This window comes from Podarcis filfolensis (assembly GCF_964270895.1).
Source record: "Podarcis filfolensis genome assembly, chromosome: 9".
Taxonomy (NCBI): Eukaryota; Metazoa; Chordata; class Lepidosauria; order Squamata; family Lacertidae; genus Podarcis; species Podarcis filfolensis.
In genome coordinates, this window is record NC_139610.1 from 75,905,854 (window position 1) to 75,925,048 (window position 19,195).

The following is a 19,195-nucleotide window of genomic DNA, read 5'->3' on the forward strand; positions in this document are numbered from 1 at the left end:
ACCGTTGGAACACAGCGGGCGCGTTGCACAATCCGAAGGGCATAACCAGGTATTCGAACTGCCCGTACCGGGTCCCGAATGCTGTCTTCCACTCATCCCCGGCTTGGATCCGAATTAAATTGTAGGCCCCCCGGAGGTCTAGCTTGGTGAACACCTGCGCCCCTTGCACCCACTCCAGCAACTCTGAAATAAGGGGCAAGGAGTACCGGTCTGGGATGGTAATTTTGTTCAGGGCCCGGTAATCATGGCAAAGGCGAAGCTCCCCACATTTCTTCTTAACAAAGAGCACTGGCGCAGCGGTGGGCGAGGTAGAAGGCCGAATGAACCCACGCTCCAGGTTCTTGCACAGGAAGTCCTGCAACGCTTCGCGCTCTGGCTCCGTAAGAGAGTATAAGCGACTCACCAGCAGGGGTGCTCCGGGCTGGAGGTCTTAAAAGGGAGCAGGCTTTGTGAGTCACAGAGTCTGCGTATTTCCTGTTCACAGGATGTTTCTGTGGGAGCGTTGATGCAGCCTCCTCAGTGGGCGCGGCTGCTAGCATCTCAGACCGAGCATGGGGACATGGGTCTGGGAAATGCACAGTCCGATTGGCCCAGTCAATCTGAACATTGTGAGCCTCCAGCCAGTCCATCCTGAGCACCAGGGGGAACCGGGGCATGGAGGCAATGTCCAAAGTTCGCACCTCCCGGTGCTGCTGGAGACACAAGACCAAGGGCTGGGTCTCCCGAGTGACGGCACCCAAACGCAAGAGCCGTCCATCAATTGCCTCCACCTGTACCGATTCTAGCTTGTTCTGAAGTGGCACCTGATGATGAGCAGCAAAGGCAGCATCCATATAGGAGTGGGTTGCCCCCGAATCTACCAGAGCGTGGGTAAGAATCCAGGGCCCATCTGGAGGGTAAAGACGCACCGGAACCATGAGATGTTGCAATTCCACTGGTGTGGGTCCCTCTTGCATGGTTTGGGACCCCAGGTTGCCAGGCTTTTCGGCTACCGAGGTTGGCGGTTTCCCTGTGACTGGCATCTTCTCAGGACAGGACCGGGCATAATGTCCACTCCCACCGCAGTACAGACACAGGTTCCCCTCCCGACGCCGTGTCTTCTCCGAGGGGGAGAGGCGAGGTCGCGCAGCCCCAAGCTGCGTTAGCTCGTCCGGCAACTTGGCTATGGGCGTGGACCTGCTGGGAAGGACTGGAGCCAGGAGCCAGGGGTGCTGGCAGTCCCGGGCCTGGCGACGGTCCTCCAACCGATCGTCTATCTGCAGGCTCCGCTGAATAAGGGCGTCCAGCGTGGTGGGACGATCCATCATGGCCAACTGGTCCAGTATCTCGTCCGACAGTCCCTAAAGATACTGGTCCCGAAGTGCAGAATCATTCCAAGACAAGTCTTGTGCCAACAGCTGAAATTCTGTGGCGTAGGTGGCGGCTGTGGACTTGTCCTGTCTCAGCTGACGAATCGCCCGATTGGCTTGGCTCTCCTTCAGAGGATTGCCAAACGCAGTCTCCAAGTGGTTACAGAACCCCACATAGTCTGTTAGCAAAGGAGAGTCTTGCCGGAGCAATGGCAGAGCCCACTTGGCCACCTGGTCCTTTAACAAACTGATCAAAAAGTGCACCTTGGTGCGGTCGTCAGGGAAGTTCCGGGCTCGCCCCTGAATATACAACTTGGCCTGGGCGAGGAACATGGGAAAGCTGGCCAGGGCCCCATCAAATTTCTCTGGCAAGGCCACTGGGTACTTGCCAGGAGCTGGTAGGGCATCCAGCCGCTGCTCACACTTGCGAATAGCTGCCTGTTCTGGGGGCTGGGGTCGGGGGAAGCTCGGGCTTCTCCCGCCCCAGCTCCGCAGCTAAAAACGAAGCCAAGACAGTGAGCGGGATCCATCCTGCTTGCTGTCTTGGCTTCTGCCAAAGCCGCACGCAGCCTCTCCCGGTTGGAGAGGTTGCACGTGGCTAAAGAGGAAGCCAAAACAGCCAGCGGGATGGATCCCACTCGCTGTCTTGGCTTCTTTGCTCTCTGGGGCTGGGGGAATTTTTTTTTCTTCTTTATTCCCCCCCCCCAAAAAAACTAGGTGCGCCCTATGGTCTGGTGTGCCCTATGGAGCAAAAAATATGGTATACCTAAAAGGAATGTCTCAGGTGCTTCCCCCCTCTGTCTCAGGGATTGTCCGCCCTCCTGCCTGTTGCGATGCACTCAAGGGGACGGGGGCAATTGGCAGACCCCCAGCTGGCTCCAGCCCACCGGCCGGCAGCCAGTCAAACTCCAATCCTCGGTTCTGCATCAAAACTGCGACTCAGAGCTTCAGAAACCTTTCCAAAGCGGAGCACGCAAGCCAGCAGAGATAACAAACTCCTCGAGGCAGAAGGGCGGACAGAGGCATATGTAAAGCATATTTACAAGCAGTTTATTAAGCATACATCAGGACAAAGGAAAAAACATGTCTTCCCCCTTTTGTGTCCAAGCAAGAAGCAGCAAAAGGCAAAAGCTATACAGTGTAGTTCAAGTTATGGTTTTCCCAGTAGTGATGTGAAAAGCTGGACCATAAAGAAGGCTGATCGCCGAAGAATTGATGCTTTTGAATTCTGGTGCTGGAGGAGACTCTTGAGAGTCCCATGGACTGCAAGAAGATCAAACCTCTCCATTCTGAAGGAAATCAGCCCTGAGTGCTCACTGGAAGGACAGATCGTGAAGCTGAGGCTCCAATACTTTGGCCACCTCATGAGAAGAGAAGACTCCCTGGAAAAGACCCTGATGTTGGGAAAGATGGAGAGCACAGGGAGAAGGGGACGACAGAGGATGAGATGGCTGGACAGTGTTCTCGAAGCTACCAGCATGAGTTTGACCAAACTGCGGGAGGCAGTGGAAGACAGGAGTGCCTGGCGTGCTCTGGTCCAGGGGGTCACGAAGAGGCGGATACGACTAAACGACTAAACGACAACAATACACAAACGGAAGTTCCCGGCAAGCTGTGCTGGAATGTAAACAGACATGTGACATACCACAGCTCCACACATCTGTTTAGGTGGAACAGAATATCCTAACACTGCCAAGAGGGAAGTGGCCCCTCCTGTTGCCATCTGCTTCCCGGCCTCACCAACTTCCTGTCTGCCCCTCCCCATCTTCCCATCAGATTTCCACCTGAGGTTTAAATGGCTGGAATACTTTGAAAAGATGCTGTCAGTGGCTCAAATGTGTTCCTTCCAACTTTCCCAATTCTATGTTTCTATGGAACCCTCAGATGGCACAACTGGGTTTTTCTGTGACTGTTTTTCTGTGACTGTGGGCTGGGTCTCTATCTCCTGCTTAATCCTCCATAGCCTCCAAATGGTTGACATAGAATATAAAATGTTCGTTAAAAATACAGATTTATTGAATTTGTATCCCAACTTCCCCCCTCTGCAAGAGCTCCAAGTGTTGCACCTGTGTCAGTGAGTGAGCAGGACAAAGCCAAAGTTTTCCCCACTAATCTCACTCTCAGTTTCGGTCACTGATGAAACTCAAACAGAAGAATTAAGCCTTTTGCTGTTCTGGCCTGAGGCCCCATGTGATTAGCCTGGCTGCAGGCTTGGAATGGACACTCCTCAATGTGTCATGGAAGTGGCCTGGGGAACTCATTGCAACCAGATGTCATGGTGGACAGAAGCACATGTGGTTTTCTAAGTATGTTAGATTGTGGTGGAGGATGGGTGGTGTATTAGATGGATGCTGTATGCGGCAGGCAGGAGGGGAACATCCCATAGTCGGAGGCAGCCTCCCTCAGGCTACCCGATGCCAGGGAGGGAGAAAGGACAGTCACGGACATCTGTCGCCTTCTTGTTCTGCTAGTGAGCTTCATGGCTGGGTGGGGATTTGAACCTTGCTCTCCCAGGCCCTGGTAGGACACTCTCAGTGGGTCTTAAACATTTTTTTTTAAATATTTTTTAAATTATTTTCCTAATACATACTTTTACAATACAATAAATCACATAGATACTTTTAGCTTTGCTGAGCTTGCGACTTCCCTCCATCCCTTCAGCGAGTATCCCTTATTTTCTTATATCGCGTATTCTATTTTTTAACCTTATATCTGCCATACATTGTAAGAGCTATTTCAGTCCTGCCAGTGTTTTTAAGGTTTTACAGTTATCCTTTATATACACCATAAATTTACTCCAGTTCTCTTGAAACCTCTGATCGTCCTGATCCCGAACTCTTCCCGTCAGTTTGGCTAACTCTGCATAACTCATCATTTTTGTCTGCCACTTTGCAATGGTGGGAACTTCTTGCAATTTCCAGTTTTGGGCAAGCATATTTCTTGCCGCTGCTGTGGCGTACACAAAGACTCTTTGGTCCGCTTTCTTAATTTCCTTCCCCATCAACCCCCCAAAAAGGCTTCAGGTTTTTGGGGAAAGGTGTATTTAAATATTTTCTTGAGTTCATTGTAAATTAACTCCCAAAAGTTCTTAACTTTATCGCAAGTCCACCACATGTGGTAAATGTCTCCACCCGCCTCTTTGCATTTCCAACATTTTTTGTCCTTCAACCTATACATTTTTGCCAGCTTTACCGGAGTTAGATGCCACCTATAAATCATTTTCATTAGGTTCTCTTTTAAAGCCGTGCATGCCGTAAGCTTCATATTTACATTCCATAACTCATACCATGCGTCCAATTCTATATTGTGCCCAAAATCTATAGCCCATTTTATCATTGCTTCTTTCACTTCTTCATCTTTTGTAAACCATTCTAATAACAAATCATACATTTTGGATAATGTTTTACCTCTGCCTTCTATTAAATCTATTTGAAATCTTGATTTTTTTGTCTTCAAACCCAACTTTCCCTTTATCATCATTCAATATATCATTAACCTGATGGTATTGCAACCAACCTGTAAACATACCTTCTATTTGATCATACGGCTTAAGTTTTATCCCTTGTTTCGGGGTCTCAAATATTTTTGTGCTATTGCTCTCTTTGTTCCACCGACTCACCCCAGTGCCCCCCACCCCACCCTACCCTACCCTATAAAAGCCCCCAGGAGGTGAGATTACCTAGGGGGATGCAAAGAGGCAGAGGGCAGCAGAAGAGGGGGTTATGGGGGGCACAAATGAAAGAAAACCAGACTTCGAAAAGCTGATATCATAGGATCAAGTTCATCAGTTTTGTTTAATTAATTAAACCAAATAGTTTTAGCTGGATTTTGAATAAATGGGCAATTAATTTTTGCTGTTTTGAATTTTATCACGCTATTGCCAGGCGAAAATGTTCCTTTTTAACCAGGTCTTTGGCTGATTAATATTCTGTGGCCTTTTAAATGTGTTTGTGGGAAGGGGATGTTATTGTTTCCTTTCCTTTTTGTTTTCACTATTTATTTTGTGCTTTCAGCCTGTATTTCTACCTTTTGAACCACACTGAGATCTTCAGATGAAGGGCAGTGTATAAAATTATTTAACTAATTAATAGAAAAAGAATTGCGGGAACTCACCAGGAATGTCTCCCTTGTTCTCGGTGGAATTCCATTGCAGTTAATGCAGTTAAACCTGAGTGAAGAAAGAGGTGATTTCATCCTGCATGCTAGACAGGGCCAGATTGAGACCTTTTTTTAGAGGCCCCAAACACTTAAAGGATTTTGGTGCCCCCATATATATCTCATTCAAAATATAAACAATAATAAACTGTAAATCTAAACTGTACTTTTTGAAAGGAAACAAAACCTTCAGTAGGATGGAAAATAATCTTTACTTTTGCATGCTCCCACTTTATTTCTATTTGGAAAAAATTTTCTCCAACTTTTTCTAATTGCAAAGTCTTTGATCAGATCCTCAACCTAATCTTACCCCACACATCTGCTTCTATACTCAGTCCAGATGAGGCATCCAGCCTGCCTTGTTGCACTCTTATTCTATTGGGATTTTAAATATACTTTTAACTGAGAAAATGAACACTCAGAGGGAGCAACTGGTGACCATCCATGTTTAAAATCCCGCAACGGAAAATTCCTGGGGTGCCTTCCCTTGATGCCCTAAGCACCTGCTTATTTTGCTTAGCGGTTCATCCAGCACTTATGCTTGGACGTGTTTTTTTTTTTGCTGTCTTTTATTGCCTATGGTTGCTTTTAAAATTATTATTATATATTGTCATTTAAACACCTTGTTGTAAGCCGCCCAGGGAATATTAATGGACTGGTGGCTATATAAATCTAACAGCAGGCAGACAGACAAACAAACAAACAAACAAACAAACATATCCCAGTGACGAAATGTGGCGGGGGCGAGTAGCTGCGCGCAGCTGCGCTTCCTTTTGCGCGCCGAGCATCCCGGCCGGCCGATCGCGCAGCGCCCCCTGGCGGGATAACGCGCCGCCCTGCCTGCCAACTGGTCCTGATGCTGCGTCCGGCGCTGGGCGGGAGGCGGGCGGCGCTGGGCGGGGATGGCTCTGTGTGACCGGCGGGCGCTGCGCCCCTGAAGGCGGACGCGCGCCAGAGAGAGAGAGAGACCATGTTCCGCTGCGTCGTGCAGCGCGCCTGCAGCCTGCCCGCCTTGGAGAAGGGCGACAAGCGCAGCGACCCGGTGGCCAGCGTCACCTTCCGAGGTAAGGGCCCCTCCGAGACTCAGCCCAGAGGCAGAGGGTGGGGGGCAGAGGTCTGGAAAAGGGGGGGGGGACTCCTTCTCCTCTCTGCCCCACCCCACAGGCTGCTCAAAAAGGGAGCTCTGCCCGGCACTCGTGTTTTGTTGATTTTGCAGAGGGAGTTTATTCTAAACTGTATCTTTGATTCATGCTTTTGGACTTACTTTTCATAGTGGCAGTCTTCGTATTTATTTATTTCATTGCATTTTATAGCATACCTTGTTTTTTGAGAAGCTCAAGGTGGCTGGCATGGTCTCCTCATTTAATCCCCACAACGACCCTTCAAAGCATAGCTGTCAACGTTTCCCCCTTTTTTAAGGGAAATTCCCTTATTCCGAATAGGATTCCTCGCAAGAAAAGGGAAAAGTTGACAGCTATGCTTCGAAGTAGGGACGCGGGTGGTGCTGTGGGTTAAACCACAGAGCCTAGGACTTGCTGATCAGAAGGCTGGTGGTTCGAATCCCCGCTACGGGGTGAGCTCCCGTTGCTCGGTCCCTGCTCCTGCCAACCTAGCAGTTCAAAAGCACGTCAAAGTGCAAGTAGATAAATAGGTACCACTCCGGCGGGAGGGTAAACGGCATTTCTGTGCGCTGCTCTGGTTCGCCAGAAGCGGCTTAGTCCTGCTGGCCACATGACCCGGAAGCTGTACGCCGGCTCCCTCGGCCAGTAAAGCCAGATGAGCGCCGCAACCCCAGAGCCGTCTGTGACTGGACCTAATGGTCAGAGGTACCTATGCTTCAAAGTAGGCTGGGAGGCAGGGACTGGCTCCCAAGCCACACCTAGTGAGCTTCCTGGCCAAGTGGGGATTTGAACCCTGATCTCCTCCCGGGAGAAATGGAAAAGTCTTGGGTTCTCTCTGCCTCCACAGTCGGAGGCAGCGATGCTTCTGAATCCGTTGCTGGAAACCACCGGAGGGGAGAGTTGCTCTTGCGCTCAGATCCTGCATGCAAGTTTCCCATTGTCACATCTGGTTGGCCCCTGGCAGAACAGGATTCTGGCCTAGATGGGTCCCCTTGGGCCTGATCCAGCCGCAATCTTCTCAAGTTCTTATGTTCCTGTATCTGCCCCTTTGTTCCTTCTGAACTGCTGTCTTCTAATGTGTTTCCACCAACCAACTCCAATTCACGTTTTTATTTGGCGCGATGTTGTCACGACCCTCTTCTTCCTTATACCTTTGACCAAATAAATAACAGAATGTATTTATTTATTGAATGATTATAGATAAGGAAAGGACACAAAAAACAACCCAGCAACAGCCAGGGACATTTTAAAGCATAAAATCATTGGCCCTGCCTGGAGATGCTTCCGGGGATTGAGATGTGATTATTCTGCATGCAAAGCAGATGTTCTTCCCCTCCTGTCTTTCCCCTACAGACCACGCCAATGAGCATTATGGACAGCCCCCATCTTACATTTACAGATCACATGAAAACCCAGTTAAAGCAAGAACTCCTTTAAGCCAGAAGTGTGAAAACATCCGCAGAGTTTCTGGGAACCTGGGGAGGGAACTAGATGTCTGCATCCAGGCATCCATTTATATGGACATACCTATATTCTGGGACGCGGGTGGCGCTGTGGGTTAAACCACTGAGCCTAGGACTTGCCGATCAGAAGGTCGCAGTTCGAATCCCCGTGACGGGGTGAGCTCCCGTTGCTCGGTCCCTGCTCCTGCCAACCTAGCAGTTCAAAAGCACGTCAAAGTGCAAGTAGATAAATAGGTACCACTCCGGCGGGAGGGTAAACGGCGTTTCTGTGCGCTGCTCTGGTTCGCCAGAAGCGGCTTAGTCCTCCTGGCCACATGACCCGGAAGCTGTACGCCGGCTCCCTTGGCCAATAAAGCGAGATGAGCACCGCGACCCCAGAGTCGGTCACGACTGGACCTAATGGTCAGGGGTCCCTTTACCTATATTCCAGGGAGTGATCTCATAGCAGAATTGTGGACTTGGAAGAGACCATGAGGGTGATCTAGTCCAACCCCTTGCAATGCAGGTATCTTTTGCCCAACGTGTGGCTCGAACCCTCCACCCCTAGATTAAGAGTCTTGTGCTCTACCGACTGAGCTAGGTCTCTACCTGATATCAAATTGAGAGGTTCAGCATGTCGGTTGTTCCCTTTGGAAACAGAGGTGCAATTTGACCTTTCACTTGTGTGGGGCAATGGTGGAAGTGGCATGAGGTATGGAGACATGTGTAACCTCAGATAAAACTGTAGGCAAGACGCCCTCCAAATGCTCCACCCGGCTGAAAATAAGAGCCCCCTTCTAAGCTTGGAATAGTTCTATTTTCATGCCAAGGATTCCTGCCAGTTCCCCACCCTGCTGAGACCTCCGATTCTGCTCTCCCTTCTGTCTGTTGCTGTTGCTGTTTCTGGCCCTGCACTTATTCCAAAGCACAGAGTTTCTCAGAGACCTGAGGTCCAGAACTGCAGGTGAGGCGACTGAAACCTGGAGATGGGTCAGCGACTCACGCTTAGCAACATTTGAGCCATGCATTATTCCCTTTATATTATTTTAAAATTATTTTTTCCAAACGTTTTCACAATCACCTCAAATCAAATAATTACATTATTTCATCAGTTGACTTCATCTCCGCAGTGTTTTTACTCCTGGATTATATCTTTATCTATTACAAAAAAGTTTCTCTGCTGCAATCATTTTGTCATTTTTCTTCTGCTGCTTTTATCTCAAATCCTGCCTGCGATTTCATTTGGCTATAATGCTTTTTAAAAAATAGTTTATGAAAGGCCCCCATTTTTCTTTGAAAAGTTCATCATTCTGACCTCTTAATTTCGCTGTCAGCTTTGCCATTTCTGCCTAGTCCATTACTTTCATTACTAGTCCATTACTTTCAAAAGCCACTCCCCCTTCATTGCAACCTCCTCTTCTTTCCATTTCTGAGCATATAATATTCTAGCTGCTGTTCTCACAAACATAAATAGTTTGGGCATCTTCTTTGGAACACCTGTCCCTACTATGCCTACAAGCTTCTGGTTTGGCGGGGAATATCCCATTTAAACCCTTGCTTCCTTATTCCTCAGCGGGGAGCCAGCAGGATTTCCTGGGCCTGGTGTATTGTGTGTGTTATTTCAGGTCCAGATCCCCGCCTTGCAGGGGGTTGGACTAGATGACCTCTGGGGGTCCCTTCCAACTCTATGACTCTACGATTCTATGAAGTCACAGTCCAAATCGCCTTGCTGAAGGCTGGTTTGGCTTCCCATTTTGGTACGTTGGCTCATGTTGTCAGCTGAGCTCCCGTGTCCTGCAAGGAACAATTTTATTTTTTTGTATATAATTTTTAAATTAAACTTTCTGTTTTACAATTTAAAGTACTCGGTTTTTTACATCCTTAAAATATCCATGACTTCCCTTTTTCTCTTTCTGTAGTTCATTTTACATATCATCAATCCCTGCATATTTTACAGAAACTATACCATTCAGCATTCCCTTATTACATCCATTAAAACTTATTTACACTGTTGAATTTGTCTTAATGCTGCCATCGCTGCAAGGAACAATTTTAAACCTGCGCGTGCGTCACGGGGGAAAATTAGCATTTGCAAATGAGCAGTGGCCTTTTTCTCCCCACAAGAGGCGGCAACTTTGGGCGTTCTCTGCCCTCCTGCACTTCCTTGGGAACAAATATCATCTGCAAACACAGCTCCACTCTTTCCTTCCTCCTTCCCATTCTGAGTGATGCTTTTTTCAAATGCTGAACCGTCTGAGTCTGCTGAGTGACCATATATAGCAGTTTTTGGCTCTGCACGGGGAGAGCCACAAAGCTATACCAGGCAGACCTTCCTGCAGAGCTTTGGCAATAGCAGCTCCTCCTATTGTTCTGTCTCTCAAGAGTCTTCCTTTTCCTTTTACCGTTTTGTGGCAAAACTGAGCAGAGAGAGAGAGAGAGTCCCTTTCTGCCCCTTCTAAATGGTTTGCTCAGCCTTCCAAGCCTTTTTTCTCTGCTTCGGAGTCTAGATCCTCCTTCCGGTTTTGGACATCTCTGTTTGGACTATCAGACATGTGATGCACTCCAAAGATAGATTATAAAAGCAACAAGCGGATGAGGCAGAATGGTTTTCGTCTCCTAGGACAGTCGAGCTACTCCAGAAGCACCAGGCGGTCTCTATGCCAGGGGCATGTGGCTGGGTGGTTAGAGCAGCCTTCCAGAAGTTTGGGTTTCCATCTCCCATCATCCACAACCATTGGATGAGCTGACTGAGGATGTTGGAGGCTGCAGCCCAATAATAGCTAGGACAGCAAAGTCAGAGAACTCTGGCTGGGCAAGACTTGCATTTTTGGAGGGGGAAATAGGTGGCCTATATCTTTAAAATGAAACCAAGCAAATGGATAAATGATGCCAAGCAGGGCCTGAATCGGGGCCTCTGGTCTGGGCTTTTTACAGGCTTTGACACGAAGGAGTCAAGTGCACATCTGTATGAGGAAAGGTGACCTGGCGTCAGGGCTGGCCCAAGGCATTTTGCTGCCAGAGGAGAAACAGCTGATGTCCCCCCCTAGTGAAGTGGGAGCCCAAAGCTCTCCCCATTATCTCCTTATTTTAGACTCTGCACACACATGCAGAGAGAGAGAGAGAGAGAGAGGAGAGAAAGAAAGGAAGGAAGGAAGGAAGGAAGAGAGGAGAGAAAAAGAAAGAGAGAGAGAGAGAGAAAGAGAGAGAGACAGACAGACAGAGAGGAGAGAAAGAGAGAGAGAGAGGAGAGAGAGAGAGACAGACAGACAGAGACAGAGACAGAGACAGAGACAGAGACAGAGAGGAGAGAAAAAGATAGAAGAAAGAAAGAAAGAAAGAAAGAAAGAAAGAAAGAAAGAAAGAAAGAAAAAGAGAGGGAGAGGAGAGAATAAGAAAGAGAAAGCGAGAGCGAGAGAAACAGAGAGAGGAGAGAAAGAGAGAGAGAGAGAAAAAGAGAGAGATATTAATAAAACTGGATGGATCAAATATCAACTAACTATAATGAATTAACTGGTTTCTGAAATGGCGAAATTAACTGCCAAATTAAGAGGACATAATGATGACGTGTTTAAGGAGGATTATCTCTTAAATTATCACCCATATATAAAGTCGTCTGCAGGATTTGAAATATAAGACACGGATTATTGACAGAATTAATGATAGTGGGGTTTAGAAAATTAAAATTTATGTGCTGTAAAACAGCTAATAAAAAAGGAGTAAAAAAGAAACATCTGGAAAGGAGGGGCACGAAGTCCAGAAGAAACTTTGCATGTTTTTGTTTTTCAATTGTATATGATAATAAATGTTTTGGAATATTTTGGGAGATTTAATAAAAATGGTATGGAAAAAACAAATTGATTGCTTTCCCTGTTCTCTTGTAAGTTCCAACATCTTCCTCTTAAATTGAGCAGGTGGATAAACAGAGCACTGACACCTGTAAACTATGCGATCTGGGACAGCTGTGTGCAGGATCTTCAGCCACACCAGCTGCCAGGGATCTTGTTGCTGTTACTCCTTCCAGAATTGCAGTCGTCTACTCTGATGGGGACAGACAGATGGGTGGCTTTAGACCCGCCGTCCAGAGGAGATGGCTGGACCGAAGGCTTTCTGTGTTTTAGAGAGGATGAGTGTGGATGTGCTTGTGTGTGTGAGAGAGAGATCTCAAAGAAACCTGTTCTGCACCTAGGCTTGTTCCGTTGCTGATGCCGTTGTGCTTGTCATTTGCCTTTTCTACCCATGCGCAGCCTTGGAACTGCAGCCCTGATCCTGCTCTGTCTTGCCCGCTGCCCCCTACCCTGGCAGCTAGTAGCAGGGTGCCAGCTGGAGTCTCTTTGGGCAGGAGTTGGCCATCTGCACCAACCTCTGGCTAAGGATTCAGAGGGAGCTCTTTCCGCCCAAGATAATTTTAAACACGGGATGCAATAGCTCGAACTCAGGTCCTTGTGCACACCTCCTGCTGCTGAGCTCTGCCCAGTGTGCTGGTCCCGGGAGGGGGGGGTTACCGTGCGCCGTGGTCCGTGTCCGGTCCGAGGCTGATGCAGGGTCCAAGGCAGGGAGTCAGGCGTGCTCAGGAACTCTGGCAGAAAGCAGGACAGGGTGCCGGCAGGAACAGGTAACCAACGATGTTGCCCCTGCAACCTGGGACTGGGCGGGCTGGCCTTTATCTCCTCTGAGGCATAGGGCGGTCCCGGTCCACAGGTGACTTGCCTCTCCTGGCCTTAAGGCGAGCACTCCTCCTGAGAGAAACCAGTTCCCTCCGCCTCTCTGCCCTGAGCCCCTGCAGCTCAGGAGAGGCTGGAGGGTTACTGGACCCAGAGGCAACCTCACCTTGCCCTGACAGGGCTGGGAGAGGAGCACCTGCAGGCAATGGGTCCGGAGCCAAAGCGAATTCAGCTGGTGTCTGCTCCTGAGGATCCGGCACAGGTGAGGGCCCTTCAGGTTCAAGTCCCTGCCCTGGCTCAGCCGGCCCTGGAGGCGGGGACTCCTCAGGTTCAGCCTCTGAATCAGATTCCCAGGCCATCACACCCTGTCTCTGACTGGGCTGTGAATTGTTAATACAGAAACATCTGTTCAGACAGATGTGCAAAATGTGCTGCTACTGGGGCCGTTTCTTACCTTTCCTCTGTCTTTCCTAGGGGTGAAGAAGAGAACCAAGGTGATCAAGAACAACGTCAACCCCGTGTGGAACGAGGTGAGCCAGCCGCCACCCTGCCTGAGTCTCTGATGGGTATGATCCTGTGCTTAATTTCAGCAGAGACGGCTGTGGGTCAGTCCCAGCATCACGTTCCCACTGTCAGGGATCAGCTCTGGAAGATGCTCTGAGCCTGGACTTCCTCCACACTGAGTTGTTGAATGGTCTCTTTAAATTTGAAGGTTCATTATTGTTCCACAAGATGTGTATTTCTTTAAGGGCCAGAGCAAATAACGTGACCTAGTTTTACAGCTGTGAAGCAGTATAGCAGGTGCTGTTAAGTTATGTTAAGTTGGGTATAAGAATATAGAGAGCAGCACCTAGCTCTCTCAGTACCCTGGTGGTTGGGTCATGCTTATTGATATATTGTAAAATGAGTTTTTGTTTTTGTTATTATAACCTTGCAAAAGTTATTGTGCGTTCCTTGTAATGTGTGGCCTCCCCTGCACGCCTTCTGCAGTGCAACTAATCTGCAAATAGCCAACATGAGTAACTAGATCAGTTGGATCTCCTGGCAAGTTGAGAGGGAGGATTGGGACCCCCTCTCTCAGTCCCTGACCTGCTTCCCTCCTCTCCTCTTAGGGCTTTGAGTGGGACCTGAAAGGGATTCCATTAGATCAGAATGCAGAGCTCCATGTCGTCGTCAAAGACCATGAGAAGATGGGCAGAAACAGGTAGGGGATCTCCACAAAACCTTCAGAGCAGCTGGCCAACTTTGGCTCATGGCTGGTCCTACCGTTGGGAGATGCGAGGCAGTGGGATGTCTTGCCATTTGCAAATTCCCCCAACGAGGGGTGCTCAAAAGTTGGAACGTGACTTGCGAGTTCAAAAGACCTTTTGCTTAAATTGATAATAAATTAGTTTTGCTTGGGAAGCAAAGTGTGCGTGAAATACAGTTCTCCGTGAATTTGGCTTAACCCTCTTGTGAAGCCGTCGGCTCATCTAGTCTAGCATCCTGCCCTCACAATGGCCAAGCAGATGAGGACATAAGAGCTCAGTCTACCGACTCTTGATCTCTGGGCTGTGGGTTCAAACCCTGCAATGGGCAACAGGGGCTGGACCAGATGAACCTCATGGTCCCTTCCAACTCTACAACTCTATAACTTAATGCATAATAATAATAATATAATAATAATAATAAATTCATTTATATCCCGCCCTCCCCAGCTGAAGTCGGGCTCAGAGCGGCTGCCAACAGTAAAAGTAACACAGTTTACATAATATCGCAATCTATTACTGTATTTTTCGCTCTATAAGACACACCAGATCATAAGGCGCACCTAGTTTTTGGAGGAGGAAAACAAGAAAAAAAATATTCTGAATCTCAGATCGCTGCGCAGTGATCCCTCTTGCTGTTCTGGCTTCTGGGATAGCTGTGCAGCCTGCATTCGCTCCATAACACACACACACACATTTCCCCTAACTTTTTAGGAGGGAAAAGGTGCATCTTATAGAGCGAAGAATACGGTAACTGAAATACATTCTAAAATCATTTCATTCTAAAATCAATTCAGAATCAAATTCACGGCAACCATTGAGCTATAGTTCTATGAGGATTACAGAAGGAGAGAGGAGGTCAGACTGTGCCTTGGCCAAAGGCCTGGTGGAACAGCTCTGTCTTGCAGGCCCTGCGGAAAGATGTCAAGTCCTGCAGGGCCCTAGTCTCTTGTGACAGAGCGTTCCACCAGATCGGGGCCACAGCCAAAAAAGCCCTGGCTCTGGTTGAGGCCAGCCTAACCTTCCTGTGGCCCGGGATCTCCAAGGTGTTTTTATTTGAAGACTGTAAGGTCCTCCGTGGGACATACCAGGAGAGGCGGTCCCGTAGGTACGAGGGTCCTAGGCTGGATCAGGCCAGTGAACTGTGCTGGATCAGGCCAATGGTCCCTCTAGGCCAGCATTCTGGTCCCCCAGTGGCCAAGTGGGTGCCCCAAAGCGAAACTCACAAGCTGGATTCAGGCACAAGAGGAACACTCTCCCCTCCTGTCGTTTCTAGCAACTGGGATTCAGAAACATTTCTGCCTCTGATTGTGGAGCCTTCCTGGCTAGGGGTCCGTGGGAGTGAAGCTGGCTGCTGCAGGCGTTGGAGCACCCATCCTGTGTCAGTTTGCATTTCTTAGTGCAAAGAGTATTGATCTGATGTGGAGAGATCTTTCCTATTCTACTTAATTCAAGAGGGTTCTGGAAGCAGCTCTGTGTGAAAGAAGCAGGCGGAAGGTTCCTGATGTTTGGGTTCTTCCTTCAGAGAAGCTGAGTACAGATGGTTTCAACTGGTTCTGTTATCTCTTTTGTTAAGGTCATGCTGACTATAAAAGTAGGGCCAGAAGGAGCCTGGGTTTCACTCTTTCTGTCTCTATCTCTCTTGCTTCTGGTGTGGTGTTCTGTATATAGTGTTAAGGTTTTAGTCTTATTATAAGTTATTGTAAGTTTAAGTTAAGTCTGCTGCAGCTGGATTTCTTATGAACAGTGCCAGTCCTGCATGTATGGGATTTGTGACCATTATGCTCATTTGCCTTCAGTAGCCGCAAAGTTCTGTTGGATGAAATATTCATTGCCTCTTGTCGATTTTGGGGGATTTCCCCAAACTACATTGGGAGTTTTGTTCTGGATCAATTGAGTAGAATTCCTTACTCTTTGGTGCATGCAAACCACTTACCACCTACTCTCTGCTTGTGGAGAAGTTCAGGCATTCTTCACACAGGGAAACGCCTGGCCTCTCCGTGGCTTCGTGAGTTCCTAGCATTGGCAGGGGAGGAGGTGGCTGAAAGGACTCTTTATGCTGCCGAGTGACATGGAAACAATTCTTGGAAAGGGAGAGAAAGTCGCAGAGCCACATCTTAGGGGCACCAAGGGCCTTCTCAACATTCAGCAGGTCCCCCGTTCAGTCCTTGGCTTCTCCCTGCTGCCCCAAACCCCTGAAAGGCACAGCTAGTCTGTGAGCTCGGTGGACCCTGTGGTCACCCTGTGGCCCCAAACCAAGGTCTCTGTTGAAGAGAGCCACCCAAATCCATATTCCTCACCTGAGAAGGCAGCCTGAATGTACTATGGAAGTCCAGCATGGTGGCGATATTGAATGTGACTGGACAGTTGCACCCCATCTTAGGCACTTAAATTGTGCCAAATTTTACACATACCCCCCAACATTTCTCCGATGGAAACAGGGACGTCCCATTCTGTCGTGATAATTTTCCTATATATACCCCACACATCTTACTGGGCTGCCCCAGCCACTCTGTGCAGCCTCCAACATATATAAAAACAGAATAAAACATTAAACATTTTAAAAAATTCCCTTTACAGAATGGTTCAGGGGTTGGATAACTCCATACTCTCCAACATTTCTCTGATGAAAATAGGAACGTCCTAAGGAAAAGTGGGACATTCTGGGTTCAGATCAGAAACCGGGGCGGCTTCTCTAAATCAGGGACGTCTCTGGAAAATAGGGACACTTGGAAGGTCTGTTCTTCACTTGCACAGGTGCTTATAGCAGGCTTTTCCTGCTTTCAGCTTCACTTCCTTTCTGAAAGAAAATTCCCAGGGTTCTGATGCAGTTGATGGGAAGGGCGTGACCTTGCGCCGAGTTCGCATCTGCCAGGGGATCCTGTGGATCCATGCGCTTGATCAGGAACCGCTATGAGGAGCAGAGAATGGTGTATGGCTGGCCTTTGCTTTTTCTTGGCTGAAGGGCAGGCTGGTTGCCTTTGGCTAAGTTCTGACCAACGTCCCAGTTGAGGATAGATGCAGGGTAGAATTGGAAGCCTCTGCCTGTTGTTTGTCTGAAGTGGCCAAGGCTCTTGTCCCAGGGGGAGATCCAGCCTCCATTTCCAACTGAGGAGGCAGAGCAGAACCACTGTGGTTCAGAGTCTCTCCTCTATGAATTTGTCTAGTCTCTTTTCAAGCCATCCAGGTTGGTAGCCATCCTTGCCTCCTGTGGGAGAGAGTTCCAAAGTCTAACCCTGCAAGAAAGAAAACTGGACATTAGTTGTTGTGTCTGGAAGGAGTCGTTAGTTGCTTGGTTCATTCCAGGAAACTTAGCACCCGATTCAATTTACTCTTTCCCTGTCTGTCTGTCTGTCTGTCTGTCTGTCCATCTGTCTGTTGGCATAAGATCAACAGTGCATCTGACAAGGGACTCAGCTGCATCCATCAAAAACAGTGTTTTGAATGTGTTATAAACAGGCAACACCAAATGGCGCTGGACAGTAAAAAAAATAATTCCATGCGATTTCCCATAGCATTTCCCTCCTTTTGTTATAATGATTTAATTTCTGATTTACCGTATTTATAGTGTCCCCCCCCCCCGTGTGTAGATCCACCTGAGCTGACCTCTGGGGGACTTTCAGAGAATTATGTTTGTGTGTACAAGGTGTTCTCTGGGCAAAAATAAATGGGAATGGCAACGTTGTGATGAACATGCTATTGTTGACAGTCCCAGCAAGATGTTCTGCTATCAGTTTTAGACTGGTTCTCTCCCCCTCCTCATTTCACGCCCCCCCAAAAAAACAACAGTCCAGTCAGGTAGGATAGGCTGAGAGTGAGTGACTAGCCCTCAAGATCGCCCAGTGAGCTTCATGGCCAGATGGGGGATTCGAACCCGGGTCTCGCAGGTTCTAGTCTGACACTCTAATGGGTCATTATAGGCAACTAGACTCTTGAACGTGTATAGAGTAGCTTCCCACTTTTTAAGATCAGCCAGGCTCGACCTCGCTAGAGATTATTGTGGACTTTAGGAATTGTAAATTGAATATTCAGCCACTCATAATTGAGGGGAAGTGCGTGGAACAGGTCTCGCTGTTTCAATTTCTGGGAATGGAGTTGAGAGATGACCTAACCTGGGGAGAAAACAGCAAAGACCTGATGAAGAGAGCACAGCAGAGGTTATATTTTCTGAGAATCCTCTGGAAAAACAATCTCTCATTTTACCATGGTACTGTGGAGAGTGTATTAACTGATGGTCTGTGTGTGTGGTTTGGGAGCTGCACGGTTAGGGAAAAAACAATGCTGTCCAGGATTGTAAAGACTGCGGAGAGAATAATTGGGTGCACTCTTCCCACCTTGGATCAAATCTACACTTCCAGGTGTCACAAGAAAGCTGCAGAGATAGTGCAGGATAGTGCGCACCCCGGAAATGATCTCTTTCAGCTTCTGCCTTCTGGAAGAAGGTACAGGGTTATAAAGACTAGGACTAGCCGCCTGAGAAACAGTTTCTATCCAAATGCGATTTTGGTTTTAAACGCAGTGTAAGGTAGTCTCTGTGGGAGTATATTGCATTTAATTATGGGGTATTTTAAGGGGGCTAACCAGGCTGGGATAGCTGGGATACCAGGCTGAATGTCTGATGTAGATTTTTTTCCATTTCGTTGTTCTGTATGGGAAAATGACAATAAAGATTATCGTATTGTATCTTTGGGGGAAGGAGTTTCTGGGAAGATGGCGGCAGAGGTCAGGGGTTGCTCCTATTTCATTATCTCTGAGCCTCATCAAGTGGATGGTTGCTGTTGCTTTCGTGGAGATGGAGCCAGAAGTCTCATTGCAAAGGAAGAGGCATCCGGGAAGGTTTGTCTTCCCAAAGTGTTCCTGGAGCACTGAACAGGCGCTCCCATAAAAGGGGTTCTTGTTGCACCATAGAGGGAATCTGAGCCGGCCACAAGAGTTCAGTGTGTCAGCTCTGAGAAAGCAGCCCCTGCTAGGCGGGTGGGAAGGGAAGAAGAGAAGAGAAGAGGACTGTTTAAGAATAGCCCTGTCGAAAGAGGATATCCAGGAATAGCAAGGATGATTCAGGGCAAGAGAATCCGGAGACCTCAAGTCTGGCTGTGTGCCCGAGGTCTGGGGGGGGGGGGGGATGATTGGAGGAATGTCTCTCCTTCATCGAATATTGGAATGGTAGAGTTGGAAGGGATCGCCAAAGGTCATCTAGCTCAACCCCCTCCAACGCAGGAA

The 19,195-nt window shown here is 48.2% G+C and overlaps 1 protein-coding gene across 8 annotated transcripts in view; it reads left to right on the forward strand.

Moving 5' to 3' along the window:
- Nucleotides 1–19,195, forward strand: part of DYSF (dysferlin) — a 223,052-nt gene that overhangs the window by 11,377 nt on the left and 192,480 nt on the right. For 3 of the 8 annotated variants that reach the window (XM_083631551.1, XM_083631546.1, XM_083631550.1), the window contains exons 1-3: nt 6,442–6,568; nt 13,203–13,258; nt 13,841–13,932. In XM_083631551.1, the coding sequence (XP_083487677.1) occupies nt 6,475–6,568; nt 13,203–13,258; nt 13,841–13,932 (242 nt within the window). In that variant the 5' untranslated portion in view covers nt 6,442–6,474. Of the gene's footprint in view, nt 1–6,395; nt 6,569–13,202; nt 13,259–13,840; nt 13,933–19,195 lie in introns of those variants that run through there. The other 5 variants (XM_083631547.1, XM_083631549.1, XM_083631552.1 and 2 more) reach the window with 2 other exon arrangements.